This window comes from Archocentrus centrarchus (genome assembly GCF_007364275.1).
Source record: "Archocentrus centrarchus isolate MPI-CPG fArcCen1 chromosome 18 unlocalized genomic scaffold, fArcCen1 scaffold_23_ctg1, whole genome shotgun sequence".
In the NCBI taxonomy this organism is placed as follows: domain Eukaryota; kingdom Metazoa; phylum Chordata; class Actinopteri; order Cichliformes; family Cichlidae; genus Archocentrus; species Archocentrus centrarchus.
The window spans coordinates 4,868,649-4,887,811 of record NW_022060145.1 but is presented as its reverse complement, the minus strand read 5'-3'; the positions used below and the strand labels follow the sequence as shown (position 1 = coordinate 4,887,811).

Sequence of the window (19,163 nt, the reverse complement as noted above, 5' to 3'; positions counted from 1 at the left end):
TATCAGTTTAATCGTGGGTGATTGCGCTCTCTCTGCGCCTCCTTCTGAGTCTCTCTGCTTCTCTAAAAACACAGTTTGTGTCTTTTATTTATAACAGTGTTTTGTTTTTTTTAAATGAATACATTTGCTGCTCAAGGCAAATTAATAAGACACTACTATCTTTTTTGGTGTGGACCTCAAAGTGTGATGTTGCTTTAGAGGTATTTCAGGGACAGTGAACTTGCAGGACACACTGTGCAGGACCTGTGACTCCTGTGATGTTGAAGCATTACATTTGGATCATTTGTTGTGGCTCTAAGACCACACATCAGCTGTGACCTTGCTTGCTTTCCTTTTTTTTTTTTTTTTTTTTAGTGTGGACACATTATTCCTCTCACATGTCAAATTAAAATAAGACAAGATATACTTCATTTATCCCCAAAGCTGTGTCACATCAGCCAAAACATTAACCACAACCCTGAACAACATAGCTTTAATAACGCAGAATAGCTCAAGAAAAAAACAAAACAAAAAGAAAATGTCAAGGCAAAATGGCTCAGCATGGTAAGAAATACAGAAAAGGAGGAGCACATTTAAACGGACAATCTATCTAGTCAAAAATCATATTAAGCTCTCGTCCCCGTATTTAAATCCTGAAAAGCTCGTTAATGTGACCGCATGTCCTGATGCATCATTCTCACCTTTGTGATTTCAGCTGAGCCCAGGTCAGCTGCTGCCTTCGCCGCAGGAGTTGATGGGGAAGATTCTTATCAAAAACAAGAAGAAACATCACCACCACCGACCCTCTGAGGGTGGCAGCATACGACGCAAAGAGCAGGGGGAGCAGTCTTCACCCCACAACGGTAAGTGCACCTATGCCGACCGCACCCCTGGTTGTATGAAGGGTAGATATTATTTAAGCGCTGATTCATAATTCCCTTGCTTGTAATAATGTGACACAAACTTAGCTCCTGTAGTGTAAGAGGAGTGAAAACCTCGCCATGATAGTAAAGGACAATAGCTCAACTTAAAATGAGGTTGATGTCGATTTTTTTTTTTTTCTTTTTTCCTGCACTTTTATGTCCACAATCAAAAGAACCCTTTTAAAACTGATAGTTTGCTGTTGCATGTGTAGACTGCCCTCTGACAGATGAGGGAAGCCAACTCATGTCCAATGGGGAGGAAAAGCTGGCTGAAAGGATGGTGAAAGACTCAGAGCCTCGGAAGTCCATTGGTGGGTTGAAGAAATGAAGGATGCCAGCGTGTTGCATATGTTATCTAATTTATTTATTTATTTTTTTAAATCAAATCATACCAGGAGGTGAAGGAGAAAGCGAGGAGGAGGAGGACGACGAGCCAGTGACAGAACTGAAAAAGCCGAACTCTGACGAGGTAAGGGCCGGCAGGAAGGACTTGATGGATTGTTTGACTGGCTGGTATTAAGCTGCTTTATGGATTAGTGGTATCTGCCTCCCGCAGGGTACCGCCAGCAGTGAGGCGCACGCCACGGAGGAGATGTCAAATCTCGTCAACTACATCGAACCTGTCAAATTTAAGGGCTTTCAGTGGGCAGCTGGTAAGTGTGTGTGTGTGTGTGCGCGCGCGCGGATAAGGGAAGATGTATTCACTTTGTCAGGCAAAAACTGCGTGAGTGAGAGGAGCAGCCATGTTTATTGTGTAGCGCATCAGCCAAACAGATTGCCCATTTGCGCTCACCTCCTGGGTAACATCGTCCTGCCACACATACGTATGTTATTCTGACTTTTTTTCTCATTTCTTCTAACAGATAGGAGGAGGTTCTTTGAGATGTCGTCATTTGTTGAAACCAAAGGCATGGATGCCCTGAAGAGCTCCCCTGTAAATTTTGTTGAGTATCCTTAGAAACTTGTCAACTCTTGAGAGCTTCAGTGAACTGTGTGTACCGGCTCCCTCAATCCTCATCCAAGACTCGAGGAATACATGCACTTGTGGAAACAAGCAAGCTATATAATGTTACTGCTGATAGGTATTCTTTGCTAACTTTGTACTCATCTGCTTTCCTCCCTCATTTCTAATCTTGGTGCTTCAAGTGAACGGCCCATCAGCTGCAGCTTCATTTAATGGACAGTGACAGTTGTATCAGTCTTCTCATCTAACTCTAGAAAATCAACCCAAACAAACTGCGTTTCTCTAAATGTCAACTGTCAGTGCTTCTCAACAATTTTTGACATTACTGTTGGAGGAAATGTCTCATCTGTTCTTGATCTCAATCTTAGACCAAACACCAGCGACTTTTTTTTTTTTTACTGGTGGAGTTTACAGCACGTAATAAAGAAGTAGTCTCTGCACATGTGCACCACCCTACATGTGTATACAGTGTTAATCCTTAACAGCATTCCTCCAGGTACAATAAGAACCAGCTGAGCCGAATCTACCCCAAAGGAACGAGAGTGGAAAGCTCCAACTACATGCCTCAGATTTTCTGGAACGTCGGATGCCAGATGGTGGCGCTAAACTTCCAGACGCTTGGTAAGTCGTGCTATTTTAGTCTTGGAAAAGTCTTGTTTATATATCTGAACTTTAAGCTTAACAATCACCCCAAAATTAATCCTCAACTGAAAAGATGCAAACAACCTCTCAGGATCTCAGTGGCACCATCTACTGCGCAGAAGGACAAATGGCACTAAAATACAATAGTTCAGCCCTATGGTTCCCAAAGTGTGGGCTGCAAAGGTAGTGCAGCAATAACAGAAATTCAGTTTGAAATCACTCACAAGTTTTTCCATTCATGTATCAATTTATGTCTTTATTACTACTGTTACTCATCAAGTAACTTAAAAATTAGCATTACATGTTATTTTCATCATAATTATCAGGCTGACACATGAGGTCAGTCTCCGTGGACTATGATGTTTGCAGATGAGTTTGTGGCCTATCATGAGAGTAGGGAGCAGTAAGAAAAGAGCCTGGAGAGGTGGAGGTGTGCACTGGAGAGAAGAGGAACAACATTCAGTAGAAGCAAGACAGAATACATGTGTGTGACTGAGAGGGAGACGGGTGTAACAGTGAGGGTAGTAGTGAGGGTGGATGAGTTTAAATAACTGGGGTCAATGGACAGTGCACAAAAGAGGTGAATAAGAGAGTGTGGGCATGGTGGAGTGGGTGGAGACGGGCGTTGGGTGATTTGTGGCAGAAGGATAGCAGCAGGAGTGAAAGGGAAGGTTTACAAGATTGTACAAGATTGTATTGCGACCTGCTATGATGGATGGCACTGACAAAAAGACAGGAGGCTGAGGTGGAGGTGGTGGAGCTGAAGATGCAGAGATTTTCTTTGGGAGGGGCCAGGATGGCAAGATTTAGTTTTGGAGACAAAAGTAGAGAGGTAAGGTTGAGATGGTTCGGACATGTGTAGAGGAGGAATAGTGGATACGCTGGGCAAAAGATGCTGAAGATGGAGGTGCCAGGCAGAAGTAAATGAAGAAGTAAAGAAAAAGATTTATGGAGTGAAGGAGGACAGGCAGAGGGTTGCTGTGACAGAGATGAGATGGAGGCAGATGATCCACTGTGATGACCCTTAAAGGGAGCAGCCAAAAGAAGAAGATAATATTTATCAACAATCACATTAGCAACATTAGACTGCATCATTAATTTAAAAAAAGGATAAACGGAAGTGAAGGGAGGGATGGATGGATGAATACTGCGTGTAGCATTAAACATATACAGTAATTATTATTAAGTATGAATAATATGGATTTATCATTACTGGGATTTATGTATTTCTACAGTTATTTTAAATTAGTTTAAAGCTTTCTAAATTGCTTGTTTATATTTTTGCAACTCTTCCACACCATGTGCAATGATCTAGTCTTTAAACAATTAAAGTTTTGGCTTTCTGATGCTGGTAGATCCCATGGTCCACATCATAATGTCTGCTTTGCTCTTTTCTTCCGTGTTCTTAGACCTTCCAATGCAGCTGAACGTGGGTGTGTTCGAGTATAATGGCCGCAGCGGCTACCTGCTGAAACCAGAGTTCATGAGAAGGACGGACAAACACTTTGACCCTTTCACAGAAAATATAGTGGATGGAATAGTCGCCAACACAGTCAAAATTAAAGTAAGAAGTAGCTGAGTTCTCAGTATGTGCAGTTGAGTGGTTTCTGTGAGTAAAAGTGACATCTTCAAGAGTTATGATAAATACGCAACCTAACGTCCCCCAGGTGATCTCAGGCCAGTTCCTGACAGATAAGAAGGTGGGTGTGTACGTAGAAGTGGACATTTTTGGACTTCCAGCTGATACAAAAAGGAAGTACAGAACCAAAACATCAAATGGAAACTCTCTGGATCCTGTGTGGGATGATGAAATGTTTGTCTTCAACAAGGTAACTCCCATACAATCCAGACTTCAGATAGCTTTTTTTTTTCCCTCATGTTCTCTAAACTTCTCTCACTGTGTCAACACTCTCCAGGTGGTCCTCCCTACGCTGGCCTCTCTGAGAATAGCTGTGTTGGAGGAAAACGGAAAGTTTATTGGCCACCGGATTCTCCCTGTTTCAGCCATTAGACCGGGTAAGGAAGCACATACTCTTAGCATCAAATTATCACTTTCTTTTCTGAGCTTTGCTGAGACTCTTACTCCCTCTAGGCTACCATTATATCAACCTGAAGAATGAGCTAAACCAGCCGCTCATGCTGCCGTCCCTTCTGGTTTACACTGAAGCTCAGGACTACATCCCTAATCAACACCAGGGTGAGAACACCACACAAACATCACACTGCATCACTGCACCACACAGCCCAGCCTTTAAGCACTTCACACTTGTCTAATGTGACCCGGTCTGAGTCAACTTCTTCGTCTTTTTTTTTTGGACGCTCCCTTTAGGGGTCGCCACTCACCACCATCTCACTCTGTCCCTAACATCCTCTCTCAGACCAATCCTCTGCATGTCCTCCTTCACTACATCCGTGAACCTTCTCTGTGGTCTTCCTCTTTTCCTACTGCCTGGCAGCTCTATCTACTAACCCCCTCTGCACATGTCACTTACCACTTTTAAACAACTCTCTGACCACCTGCAGATGACCCAGGCCAGTGTATCCACTGCATGTTGGTGCATATTTTATGTTTCTAGCTCACTTATATAAATGTGTTTTATTACTTGTTCAAACCATCCTTGAGTGCCTGGATCTGGATTTTTTTTTTATTATTTTTTTTAATGGTCGTCATCTCGCTGATATTTCTTTTTATTTTTTTTTATTTTTATGTGTTGTACCTATTGAGCAATTACTTTCTTTGGCAGTATTTAGTTTGTTTTTATAGTGGATAATATATATTTATTTTTTATCTCACTGTATAGATAAGAAGTTAAGTAAACTCTAAAATCTCATAGATGGGCGCCAGGGTGTCTCAGGGCATGTGGCAGTGCGGTCTGCGCAGGTTCGAATCCCGGCCTGTTGCCCTTTACCACGTGTCTTCCCCGTTTCTCCTCCTGCTTTCCTGTCTCTCCCCACTGCAAAGAACTGTCTAATAAAGCCATAAAAAAGCTTTATTAGACAGTTGAGAAGTAACAATTGTTACCTTTAACTAACACTTTCAACTTCTGTACTCGTTGACTACTTTTTTTTTTTTATATTTTATATATATATATATATATATATATATATATATATATATATATATATATATATATATATATATATATATATATATATATATATATGACAACAGAGTTTAAGTTTAGTTTTGAAATCCATTTTTTAAAAATTGAACCTGCCATAAAAAAAGTAAATACATCTGCTGGAAATGAACTCTTAGAGATCAGTTGCAATTGTTTATTGCAAAGGTTTTTTTTTTTTTTTAAAAAAAAGCTTGCACTAACCTGTAGTTGTTGTAAATATCTTATTTTTGTGTTTAATTTGTGTGTGTCTTCCTCAGAGTATGCAGAAGCTCTCACCAACCCTATTAAGTACATCAGTGAGCAGCACAAGAGAGAGACACAGCTTGCTAGTCTCTTAGAAGAAAACAATGATGTGAGACAGGTGTGTTGATGACATCAGTTCCCCTACACTTTTTTAAAAAAAATCTCTACCCCTTTTTTAAAATTTTTTTTACAAGTTTTAATTTGTACATTATTTTTTCCAGCTTCTCACCAATCAGCCTAAAGAGAGTGAGATCAAGAAACCGACTGAAATCATTCCTGGAGGTCGACTCCCCTCCTCTTTCCAATCCTCCCATCACTCCATAACTGACGAGTCCCCTGAAATCCTCAAGTTACCTGCACCAGGTAGAGATGCCCGCTAACCTTGTCTAAATGATTAAGTGTGTAGATTCCACTTACCCGCACACCCCTTCACTTGTTATCTAATGAAATACAGTACTTTTAATTAAGCTGCTGGAAGTACCTTTTCTACTTTATGAATATTTTCAGGTATTAAAATGAGGTACAAAGAGGCATTTTTAATGTGCCGGGAAAAAAGATTTTTATCTCTATGTACAGGATCAACATTCATATATTTTTTTTTATATTAAATAAAAGATGGTGGTCATAATTTAACATCCAGGCATGTTTTATTTCATGTGACTTATGGCCAACTTTCCAGTATTACAATAGGCGCAGGCACTGAAAACAGTGAGCTGAGTTGAATTGCGAGGATTGAAACTCTATTACTGCTGATTTTGTAGGAACAATAACCACACTATATATGATTGTGCATATCAGATTGTGTATTTTATTTTAGCATTGAGCAAACTTGATCCAAGACTGTATTATATGCTAAAATTAGCTGACGTGTTCATCTTTTCTCTTTAATAAAGAAATATCGGCTGTTATTCAGTAACTGTGTGTCGTTAAAGGAGGAGGAGCATTTGTTTAGACTCTTTCACAAGTGAAACAACATATTGTCATTGTGTTGTGCAATTTCCACTTCTGCTCTGTCAGCTTTTAGTGAGTTAAAGCACTTGGCTTTTCAAAATAAGACTTTCTTAAAAGCTCCATAAGAGTGTCTTATTTTTCCCTAGCAGTGGGCTCAGAGCTGTTTTTTTTGCTGTCTGCATCTGATTCATATGTCCATCATCCATTTCACTGTGTGTGCGTGCTTCTCCTCTTGTGTTTATTTCTCTTTGTGTGTAGCACCAGCTCTGAAGGAGGACCTCATAGCTACTGTCCTGACAGGTAAGGTCATGCCAGCATATTCATTTCACTCATTCCACAGAAATTAGTCAAATTATTTGTCACGCAGAGCTGAGTGTGGAAAAATGATTTCACGTTGGAGCTGGCCAAGATGGAAATGCCAACTTTCCAACAAGATTTACACTGGTCTGTCTGTTTCTCAGATATCCAGGTTCATTCTGTAGAGGATCTAAAGCAGGAGAAAAAATACGAGAAGCTGATTAAAAGCCAGAGAAAAGAACTCAAAGAGCTGCGTAAGAAACACTTGAAGAAGGTACAAACAGATGTAAGCATTCAAATTTAGGTGCAGATGTATTTAATTGTAGGACCTAGTATAATGCATCAGTTTGTTCCTTATTGCCTTTGTGCTGCAAAAATTCATTGGTTTTAATTGTTTTTTGTGGTGTGTGTGTGTGTGTGTGTGTAGGTGTCTAATCTGAGTAAGGAGCTGAAGAGCAAAAACACCCAGCTTCATTCTGACACCCAGAGGAGACGCAGCCAGATTGAGAAAAACCTCAAACGTAGTATCAAGAAAAAGTAAGGATGTATGCAGGGTGTAACTGGGCACTATTTTTTTCACTAATATTGGAAAAAAAAATCCAAAATTTTGAAAAAGGAACCAACGATAGAAATCAGTGTTATCAACTGATGGCAATATGGAACTGTAAAAGTCAGTCATGATGTGTTAAGAAGAAGGCGATGTCAGATAAAAGATGTTAAACAAAACTGTTGCAGCTTAATTATCGTCACTTCATTGTGTACCTCAGTGAGTCCCAGGAACATGCACAGAGTGAGCTGTCTGCGTTGGATGAGGAGCTTGAGAAGCAGAAGAATCAGCTGAGGGATATGCACATGGAGAAACTCCTAAAACTTCGTGAAGAGCTCTTCATAGTTGAAAAAGAGAAGCAAAAAACACACTTGCATGAGGTAAACACACACACACACACACACACACACACACACACACACACACACACACACACACACACCTTCTGCATGTACAGTCCTGTGAAAAACTAAGTATAAACTAGGTATACTCTCATTGCTCCCATAAGAATTAAAAGGGTAAGTAGCAGTCAGGTTCAGCAATGCTGCTAATCAAATGCGCTTGATTATCAGTGTGAACATCTCTAGAAAAGCAGAGGTTTTGTCAGCTTGCTGGTCTGGAACAGTCAGATGTGTGTTAACACAATCTCACAATCTTCCCAGGAGTGGACATCCCAGTAAATTCAGACCGTGCAGTGCTCAGAGAAAGTGCCAAAACCCCAAGAGCTACAGTACAGACTGTACAGGCCTCATGTTAATGTTAAAGTTTGACAGTACAATTAGGGGGAAAAAAATGATAGACAATGATTCCAAGCACATTAAGAGAGTTGCGCACAAATGAAAGTCTGCAAACCTCAATGACCTGAAGCAACATTGTAAAGAAGAGTGAACCAAATTTCCTCCACAATGATGTGAGAAGCTGATAAAGTCATACAGAAAACATTTACTTCAAGTTACTTCAAATTATTCATGCTAACGGTGGTTGAGTCGTGGGGTGTACTTAGTTTTTCACAGCAATTATGACTCCTGTCAAAACTTTCTTTTTCACACAACTGTATAAAAGTCATCACAGCATACTGCAGTCTTGAGACACTTTGTACACTCGGACGCCCTGTCTGTAGTTTTAAATGACCTGTCAGAAGCTTCGTGGCATTTCTGTGCCTCTGCAGTGATTTGCTAACAGGTTGTTGTTTTCTGGCGTGTGTTTTTTAGGCTTACCAGAAGTTAAAGGAGATAGCCAAAGAATGCCAAGAGGCTCAGGTGAAGAAAGTGAAGGAGATGTGTGACAAGTAAGTTCATCCATACGCGTTACCCCCTGGGACTGTCATCTGCAAGCATATTGTGAATTTTCACTTCTGTGCAGATGACACGCGGCTGTGCTTTTCCACTAACCCCACTGACATTCTTGAATTCAGTGCAGTGAATGACTGTATCCCAATATTAAATGCAGGATGACAGAGAACATCCCGGATCAGCACAAACATCATTGGCCCTGATGGATCTAATTCACCCACTATTCACTATTATACACTTGTTTGAGCCAACAAGGTTTAAAATGCAGCAGCCAGACTTCTTACTGAAACCAAAAAAAGAGAGAATTTGCTGTTTTTTTTTTCTTGTCTTGTTAGGTGCTTTATAAATAAAGTTTACCATTACATTCTGATTATTTAGCATGAACAACCTTTAAAAAAAAGGGACCTGAGTGAGAAAGAAGATCTGATACATGTGTGTAACTGTGTCTGCAGGGAGAAGAAAGAGCTCCAGAAGATCCTGGACAGGAAACGACAAAACAGCATCAGCGAAGCCAAGAACCGTGAAAAAGACAAGGCTGAATCGTAATAAATGCTTCCTCCTCATTTATTTTTTTTAACATGATCATGTGAGATGACTATTGGTATTTAAAAATTATTTCCCCACTCTCCTTTTCATTCTTATATTTGTTTCTTTAGGGAACTGAATGAGATTAACAGGAAACATATTCAAGATTCTGTCTCCTTAATCCGTGGGGTAAGTATTCACACTAGCATGCGCACTCTTGCTCTCTTATCACCAACAGCCCTCGACAAAGTCCGTTTATCTTGTGTTATGGCCCATATTTGTTGTTGTCATCAACTTTACTCCACTCCCCTCACACCTTTATCTTCTTTACCTTTTCTCTGTCGCTTGTTACTCACTGTTTTCTCCCTTTTTTTTTTTTTTTTTTTTTTTTTTTTGCTCCTTTCTTTCTGTTCACCAGCTGGAGGAGGCGCAGGCCAGGAGAGAAGAGAAGCTGCTGATGAGACATCGGGAGGTGCAAAAACACATAGATGAGGAGTTTCCACAGGTGAGCAGAAAAAGCATAAACAACACAGTCCCATTTGCCTATGAAGACCTAAAATATCTTTGTCATCCTGTTGGCTAAACCCAGGAACTTGTCCAAAGTTGCAAATACATGCAAAGCTGATTTAAGGCAACTCTATCCATCCATTTTCTTCCACTTATCCTTCTCAAGGTTGCAGGGGCTGGAGACTATCTCAGATGACATAGGGCGACAAGCAGGGTACAGCCCGACATGCCGCCAGTCTGCCACAGGGCTAACACAGAGAGACAGACAACCATTCACACCTATAGGCAATTTAGAATTATCAGTTAATCTTACCCCAATAACTGCATGTCTTTGGACTGTGGGAGGAAATTGGGGAGAACATGCAAACTCCACACAGAAAGGCCCAGGCCTGGATTTAAACCCAGGACCTTCTTGCTCCGAGGCAGCAGTGCTAACCACCATGCTGCCCTTAAGGCAACTCTATAAACAGAAATGTAATAATTACTTATGTACTGGACTGTTTTATAGTTAGAGCCCATAACGCGTCCATAAAACACAAAAATAAGGCCATAGGCTTATTTTGAACATAGCCTCCAACATTTTTACTATAGCCTTAGATTCAGAAAAGTGAAGCTCGTGCAGAAGTTCCTTAAACCTGCATTCTTTCTAATTACCAGCAGGTGGAGACTTTACTAGTTGCAAATATGAGGTCAGTTGTTTATAAGTCAATGCAAAAAATGACCTTACTTCCAACTTCATCTGTGACCTCAGTCTTTAGAAAAGCATTTACTTTGTCGGACACACCCCTCACTCATGACATCTAATTTAAAATGGGTAGGATGTTACAGCCCCCCCCCCCCCCCCCCCCCCCCCCCAAAAAAAACTGTCAAAATGGCCTAGTCCATCTTTTATATACAGTCAGTGTTCTCTATTCTATGCTAGGCTAGTCATTTCCGAGCATTGTGACACTAGGGAATAAAAAATTTTCCCAAAGCTGTTCCTCAAAGAATTTAAAACTAGTTAATATTCAACTGTTGTCTCTCCTCTAGCTTCAGTCTCAGTTGGATCAGGATCTAGAGGAGGAGTATCGGCAGCTACCCGAGGAAATCTGCCAGCACCTACAAATAGAGCTCCAAAACAAATCTCTCCGAAAGGACAAGCTGTCCAATCATAGCAGTCCCAGTACAGGCTCGGGCCCACCCTCCAACTGCTCCACGCCCTCATCAACGCCCAGTCGGAGCACTTGGAACAGGAGCATGGACAATAGCACCACCTCTCTGGCCGATTCCACTTCGTCGTCCACTACCCCCGTCCTGTCAGAGGCAGAGATGTCGTTCAGTTAAAATTTTTACTACTTCAAAGGAATATACATACATTCAACAGGGGTCTATAATGATTATAATGTGGGATGGTAATGATGTAGAATATTTACTAATTTTATTCTTTTTTTTAAAATCCAGACTGTTTTGGTCTCATCTACAGAGCTATATTATTTTTTATTTTGCTGTTTTTGACAAAAGACATGGATTTTGTTGGAATAATTCATTAGAATCATAACCAGAGTTATGTTTTATTGTTTTTTGTTTTTTTTTGCCCCCCTTGGTATTTGTAAATTTTGCTTTTAATATCACATCCTTTCCGACCACCCCACCCCGCCATCACTTCCATTTTTGTGTGGTCAGTGATCTTTCGTTCAAGCTTATAATGACTTTAACCTCTTTTGGACATTTCTGGAAAGCTTTAACCTGTGCAGAGAGAGGGGTGTAGTTATAAACCACATATCTTGTCGTCTTGAGCAGCTGACAGTGATGGCAAAGGTAATTCTCACTACAAATTTGATCAGCATTACTTTGTGACATCTTTATCTTCTTCAGACAGATGAGGGGGAAAATTCAAAGACAGTCAAAGGAGATTTTTTTTTTCCTATCTTTCTCAATTGTTATAAAAATGTAAAGAGTATCAAGAGGGGAAAAGTAGGAAAAGAGGGATTTTAAACCTGATTTATAGAGCTTAACTTTTAGCTGTAATGACAGCAGCTGACCACCAAGCGGGGCTAGAGCTTTAATTTTTTTTATTTTTCTTTTAATTGGTGATTTGAGCTGCCTGCACATGTGGCCTGATAATCCTATTAGATTGCACCCCAACACACACATGCGTGCGCATACACACCTGGATTTGCAGTGTCATTGGCTGGGATGAAGTCTCTGTCCTTTAACCTTCAATCAAATTGCAGCCAATGGGCAAGGGGCAGGGGAGGAGGGGACATGAGCAGACATCCATCTGGCTACAAATTATGAGGGGTTTTGGTGATGCAACACTCACTTTCTAAAACATGTAGGCGTCTCTCTCTTCTCACACACACACACTCGCATGCGCTCACATACACAGTTTATTGGTTCAGAAGCCCAAAGTCTCTAAAATCCTCATCCCATCCAGTCTGCTCCATACAGACATGTATTTAACACACAATAGGGACAATCCTCAGTAATTTTCCAAACATCAGAGATTACTAAACTCCACAAGGGAATTCGTGTGTGTGTGTGTGTGTGTGTGTGTGTGTGTGTGTGTGTGTGTGTGTGTGTGTGTGTGTGTGTGTGTGTGTGTGTGTTTGTGTGGGCAGAAGTTAATCTCTTGATGAGGCATCTGCTTTTGGGGACAGTAATACTTCCTACTAAATTGAGAGAGTGTGTGTGTATGTGTGTGTGTGCATTTCTGTTGGTGCGGTTAGTTTGCCACTTTGGCGGTCTGGCGAAGGATGTCAAAAGCTAAAGTAGCATCACTACTGTAGAAGGCAGTTTTCTGATGATGGCCCAAAGCTGCACTATGATATCTTAATGTAAAAATGCATGTCCTTCTTTTTTTTTTTTTTTTAATTTTTGGTAAAATGCATAGAAGCATGCCTTTCCCTTACAATTAAGGCTCAGTATTAGTGTGGTATTAATTATTTTATGCTGCTTAAACTTCACTAAAGCCTCAAAAATCCCACTAGCACGTTTCCATTTTTTTTTAAAAGTGGACATGAGAATGGTACATATAGATTGTATGTTATGTTAAATATGCCCTTCCCACACAGTTTCTTCAGTGTGCTGGATAGCCAAAAATGGTGTGTGGGATTGTCATGCACAAACTGAATGGTACATATAAGTTAAGTATCAGTTTCTCTCTACCAAAGCTCCAAAAATCCCTGTTTTGCTGTGTATATATATTTTTTCTTTTTTTGGCAATTTAGCAGCAGCAGCCTTTGTTTGATTTCTTTTCTCATCCACATCCAAGAGGGAAATGATGGTACTTTGTGTATGCATACTGTGTAGGTATTTAGCTGTATGTGAATTTTACTACTGACCACAAGTGCTGGTGAAAGATGGAAGTCAGAGAGGTCAGAGTCAGCTGAGGGTTTCAATTGAATGTTTTCTCAAAGAAAATAATTTTTTAGATGATATTTTGGGCGTCCTGTCTTGTCCTCTCCTACCTCTGTCCTTCAATGAGCACTGGCTGCCTGCCTGTCTGTCTGATTACCCCCTTCACACACACATGTAATCTATTATCTTTTGAAACTGAATTTCAACAACTTTTTTTGTTTTCTTGTGATTAATTGATGGAAAACGGTGTCCATTCAGGCTGCTGAAAAATGAAAATCTTCATATCAAGTCCCCATCACAGACTCAGTATGTGTGTTGTTTTTGTTTGGCATTTTAAAGTACCTGACAATTTAATGGCACTCTTTGTCCCACAAACGGAAATCTTTGAAGCCAAAAGCCGATTTGATTTTGTTGGTGTTGCATATAGGTCAACAGCAGGACAGCCGTGACAACCTCTTGAGCTCTGATAATTCCCTGTCCCATGCTGCATGGAGTGTACCTAGATGTGCGTGCCTACTTGTCTACAGTGTGTTAAAGACTCTGAGCCTTTATTTTCTGCAGTGGTCTCAGAGGTGAAACTCTCACCAGTCTCAAAATGTTTATTTGCCAAAAATATCGACATACTACTTGCAGGCAGTCTGCTTTAAAAGTTAGCTTGGTCAAAGTCATTTAATTCAGTACACTTTATAGTGCCAAATCACAGCACAAATCATCTCAGGGGCCTTTACACATTAATATCAAAATCCTATAATATAGTAGAGGGAAAAACTCAACCACCGTAAGCGCTGGGTGACAGTGGCGAAGAAAAAAACCCCCTTTTAACAGGAACGAACCTTCAGGTTGACCACGCCCTTTGAGGCTGGCCATCTGCCTCAGCTCGTTGGCGTTGAAGGGAGAGCGAAGAGAGAAAAGAGCACTGAGAAACAACAGTCAACACATTCCAAGTCCAGTTAACACTACCTACTGTCCTTGAACGTGAAAAAGTCATAACTATCAGGTACTCGAGGTTTTTCCATTTTTTATTATTGCGCAAAACAAACATCCCATTTTTCATCTCTTCATGTTTAAATGCACTTTTACTCTGTTTTATGTGTAATTAAAAACATTTAGTTCCTGTGACGCCGACATCAATGCAACTACTAACTAAGGATTTTACTTTTTGTGTATCAGCAGTTGTTTATTTTGTGTACATTTGTGAATTGACAACAGAAAGGTTTTCCTCTTTGCACTTTGGACTTGGATTTTTGTACTGTTTTCATTAAGAGAAGCTTCTTTTTCTGTTTTTGGATGGAACTTGTCATCATATACTAAATGATAGTTTTTAGATTTCTAAAATTTAGTGAGAAATCATTCAACAAAAAAAAAAAATTGAAGCAGATCTGAGAATTTTTTTTTTTTTTTTTTTGTGGAATAGTGTACTAATGAAACTCTTCTTTGCTTTAATGTGTGAGGAAAAAATTTTAAGAATCGTATCTGTATGGAAAATGCAAGCCCATAAGTAGGCTACTTATACAAATATAGTATTTCAAATGAATTTCTTTGCCAGGCTTTTGATATGTGGACTCTTACTCTACTGTAGAAATGCATGTTGTCAGTTCTAGATGGCTGTCAGTGGCGTTACAGTTGATGTACAGTGTCTTTGTAGGTGAGCTAAGACAAAGGTGATAAAACAGTTTACAGGTCTAACGGACAGCAATTTATTTGACCTAAATTGATGTGCTCACTTGCTGAGGCTATGGGATAAAGAGGATGAGTCCAGTCTTCTTAATATGATTGTAGCGTATGTATATATGTCTGTATGTACCCTCAGGTGGGGCCAACTTTACGTAAACATCGTCACACATACAGCGATTATTACATCTACATATTTTTTTTTAAACCTTTATTAAAAATCCAAATTCTTCAGATTTTCATTATCCCCTGCAAATGCAATGTTAAGTTCTCCGTTTGAGTTTAACATGTCACGTTCCACGCGCGTCACCCGTACATAACTAAACGCTCACCAAAATTTGTATCCATTTTGTTTGAGTCACCACTAAACACGAAATGAACAATTTGAAAAAGCGTCTCATGCCCTTTGTGATTTAACGTGAAATGACTGTGATGACATTTTGCTAGTTTGGCCTATAGTAGGCGGGGGGCATCTGGTGGCTCTCGCACTGTATAGTGTAAATCTCAAAAGAACAGATGGTTACAGTAGCTGGCTAATTAATCAGGAAGTTATAAATCACAAATCTGTGGTGTGTGACCTGTTAACCTTTTAAATGTGATGCATAAAATTATGTTACTCTGGTGACTGTCAAATTTTTTTCACTACTTCCAGTTTGAGTAAACACATAAACGGGAATAAATGACGTTCCCATAGGGCTCAGCTAAACCTTGTGTTTACTGCCAGTTTATTAATATTGCTAGTCATAAAGCGTTTCTGCTAAGAAATCAGTTGTTAGCATGACAATATTAGCATTTAGCCCAAAGCATTCCTGTGTCGATTACAGTCTGGCCTCTAGATTAGACATTTAATTTATAGTCAGATGAAAATAATACTAGGTTACCACTGAAATTAATTTATTTGGTCTTACTTTATGCTAAAGGATTAGCATTTTTTTTATTAGTCATAGGGTTACTAGAGTCAATACTTTGATTAGATTTTCTGTAAACGTGTTAAAAAAGTCACGAGTCTTAAATTATAACTATTTTCAGGATCTTTAATGGTTTCCATTCTGAACATTGGCACTGTTCTAGTTGAATGTATCCATATGTTTAGGCAGCTTTGGCGGTCCGTGTGCTAGTGCTGTTAGCGACTTTCCTTCCCACCAGCACAGAGCCTGGGGGGGCTTTGAGCTTTAACCTTTTGTTTCTGTCCTGCTTACCTCATAAAATCTCATTCAGACACACACACATACCATTGTATTCTGACACAAACACATCAACGTAACATTGGACACTATGTTCACTTCAGCATCACACACAAACACTCCTTGATTTTAGTCTTCATGGACATTTGGTGTGACAAGGCTCCCTCAGGCCGGCCCTACGGCCTCTGGCTATCATGCCCCCCCCCCGATAGTGGAAGACAGCATGTGATATATTATACAAGATGTGTAGCCAGTCTTGTTGACACTGTATATGTAGTATATGACTGTCAGATATAAAGGGAAAACTACACAATGATCTGGATGTAATACTATATTGTTTCTTCATAACTGATTATAAGACTGAGCATTCAGTAATAAACTTCTAACCTCCTGTCATGGAGCTTAACCTTTCTTGTTTTGTTTGATTGGTCTTTGTGATGAACAGCACTTGTTCACCATCACTAACAAGTTTGCAGCATTTTCCTCACTGCTCATGGTTCATTTGCCATTAATGTAAATTTTTCCCAGGGTTTTGGTGGCCCTTACAGTTCCTTCCATTCATTTGTAATGAAAAGTGTCTATTATTTAACACCTTTTGCTCTGTAATGGGTTTTGAATTAATTGAATGACTGAGTCAGAGCATTACCTTCACACCCTCTTAAATTCAGACTATTTGCAGCAAGTAGAGATAACAAATTGTCAAGAGAAACTGGTATCAAGCTTTCTCAGGTACTGTACCACTAAACAAGAAACTCCTGTGATTGAGTTTAATGTAATCTAGCATCCATTCATCCATCATTTTAATCACATATCCAACCAGGATCATGGTGTGGCTGGGACCAGGGGTGCAGCTATATACTTTCTGAGGTGTATGTGGACGCATATTTCTGGCGTCTAAAACAGCAGCGCTTTTTCCTGTAACCACCGTTAAAACCTTTATTTTGAAACAGCTGCAGGTCCTTCATCAACCACCTGATCAGTAAGTGCCAAAGTGAAGGAAAGAGAACTTTGTAGCTGCTCCATCCACCGCTGTTTGTTTCACACAGCAAAAAACTGCAGTATGGAAGTCAAAAAATACAGATGAATTGTTAATACAAAAAAAGTACTTCTAATTCGATCACTCAATCAATAGAATAATCAATAGTTACAACCCTATTTGGCTGTACTGCTTTCACTGTACTGTATGAGTATGAATAATCTCCATCTCCTGTTGTCCTGTAGTTGGTGAGGACTGCCAGAGTCTGGCTGGCTCAGAGGCTGCTTCTTCACCTTGCGGTTGTATTTTATGTTAAAATATTACTAGTATTAATTTTGAAAAAGGAATTATTGTTTTTTTTTGTTTTTTTTATACCAGTTTTAATTTTGTTCTGCTTTACATTAAAAAGAGTTAATGCAAACCAACCCATTTGTGGTATATTTTATTCACTAACCCAATGAGAATCGATAAGAGAATTTGTAAGGAATCGATAATGGAATGGGAATCCCTAAATTCTTATCAATTCCCATCCTTATTTATAATACTGTAAAAATGGTCATTAATTCACAGTATTTGTGTGAACCTGAATCCTGATGGGTTGCTCGCCCAGGGCGCCAAACAGGCTAGGACCGCCACTGTTAGGCCCCAAGCAGAACGTGATTTGGAGCCCCCACCTCCAGCTAGAGGCTTGGAACCACTGGAAGAAACTCAGAGCATGGCAGACCAACCCACCTCTGCAACTGAGAGAAATGTCTCTGAGTGTGAAATACATTCTTTCATCTTTTCATTGTCAGACTTCCCTCCGCTGCAGCGAGAGAAGAGCATGGTAGACCAACCCACCTCTGAGACTGAGGGACATGCCTGTGAGTCCATCCATCCATCCATCCATCCGCTTCCGCTTATCCTGGTCAGGGTCGCGGGGGGGCTGGAGCCTATCCCAGCTGTCATAGGGCGAGAGGCAGGGTACACCCTGAACAGGTTGCCGGCCTGTCACAGGGCCAACACAGAAAGACGAACAACCTTTCACACTCACATTCACACCTATGGGCAATTTAGAGTAGCCAATTAACCTAACCCCAGTAAGTGCATGTCTTTGGAATGTGGGAGGAAACTGGAGTACCCGGAGGAAACCCACGCAAGCACGGGGAGAACATGCAAACTCCACACAGAGAGAGGGAGAGGCCTGGGCCAAGGTGGAATCGAACCCAGGCCTTCCAGATGGTATTCTATCTGTGAGGCAGCAGTGCTAACCACTACGCCACCGTGCTGCCCATGTGAGTGTGAAATGAATTCTTTCATCTTTCCATTGTCAGACTTCCCTCCGCTGCAGCGAGAGAAGTTGGAAAACAAGAGCCAGAAGACAGACATGTCCCCTGGACCAAAGATGGCCAGAAAATCAAAAAATAAGTCAGTCAGACGGATCGTATTTGGGTTACACTCTACGATCTCTGATAACCTGAAAATGCCTGTCGAAGTGACGAAATACCAGCCTGACCCAGTTCCTAGACCCTGGGCTCCTGCAGGCCCCAGTCCCTGGGCTGCCGCAGGTCCTAGACCCTGGGCTCCCGGAGGTCCCAGACCCTGGGCTGCCACAGGTCCCAGACCCCAGGATGCAGCAGGTCCCAGACCCTGGGCTGCAGCAGGTCCCAGACCCCAGCCTGCCACAAGTCCCAGACCCCAGCCTGCCGCAGGTCCCACACCCCAGGATGCTGCAGGTCCCAGACCCCAGCCTGTCTTGGCTGCAGAAGTCAGTAACAGAGAAAATAGACCTGTTACCCTGGAAAATAATCATTCAGTGAAGAAAGACCTGATGATGATGGAAGGCCGAAAGGAGGTCCAGAACCCATCTGAGTCCAGCAAAGTGACAAAGGAGGCAGTCACACCAGAATTGGGTGAAATGAATTCTTCCATCTTTCTACGGTCAGGCTTCCCTTCGCTGCAGCCAGAGAAGTTTGAAAACAAGAACCAGAAGACAGACATGACCCTTGATCCAACGATGAT

At 40.7% G+C, this 19,163-nt stretch overlaps 1 protein-coding gene across 3 annotated transcripts in view; it reads left to right on the top strand.

The window, feature by feature from the left end:
• The window catches only part of plcb3 (phospholipase C, beta 3 (phosphatidylinositol-specific)), a 55,177-nt gene extending 38,580 nt beyond the window's left edge, over positions 1 to 16,597 (top strand). For 2 of the 3 annotated variants that reach the window (XM_030722619.1, XM_030722621.1), the window contains exons 14-34: positions 695 to 842; positions 1,115 to 1,213; positions 1,298 to 1,371; positions 1,459 to 1,555; positions 1,766 to 1,850; positions 2,363 to 2,487; positions 3,918 to 4,072; positions 4,176 to 4,337; positions 4,425 to 4,524; positions 4,601 to 4,705; positions 5,888 to 5,991; positions 6,095 to 6,236; positions 7,083 to 7,124; positions 7,286 to 7,407; positions 7,549 to 7,658; positions 7,889 to 8,048; positions 8,880 to 8,956; positions 9,413 to 9,502; positions 9,617 to 9,674; positions 9,904 to 9,990; positions 11,022 to 16,597. In XM_030722619.1, coding sequence (XP_030578479.1) covers positions 695 to 842; positions 1,115 to 1,213; positions 1,298 to 1,371; positions 1,459 to 1,555; positions 1,766 to 1,850; positions 2,363 to 2,487; positions 3,918 to 4,072; positions 4,176 to 4,337; positions 4,425 to 4,524; positions 4,601 to 4,705; positions 5,888 to 5,991; positions 6,095 to 6,236; positions 7,083 to 7,124; positions 7,286 to 7,407; positions 7,549 to 7,658; positions 7,889 to 8,048; positions 8,880 to 8,956; positions 9,413 to 9,502; positions 9,617 to 9,674; positions 9,904 to 9,990; positions 11,022 to 11,315 — 2,436 coding nt within the window. In that variant the 3' untranslated portion in view covers positions 11,316 to 16,597. The remainder of the gene's footprint in view (positions 1 to 694; positions 843 to 1,114; positions 1,214 to 1,297; positions 1,372 to 1,458; positions 1,556 to 1,765; positions 1,851 to 2,362; positions 2,488 to 3,917; positions 4,073 to 4,175; positions 4,338 to 4,424; positions 4,525 to 4,600; positions 4,706 to 5,887; positions 5,992 to 6,094; positions 6,237 to 7,082; positions 7,125 to 7,285; positions 7,408 to 7,548; positions 7,659 to 7,888; positions 8,049 to 8,879; positions 8,957 to 9,412; positions 9,503 to 9,616; positions 9,675 to 9,903; positions 9,991 to 11,021) is intronic. The other variant, XM_030722620.1, reaches the window with a different exon arrangement.
• The last annotated feature ends 2,566 nt before the right edge of the window (positions 16,598 to 19,163 follow it).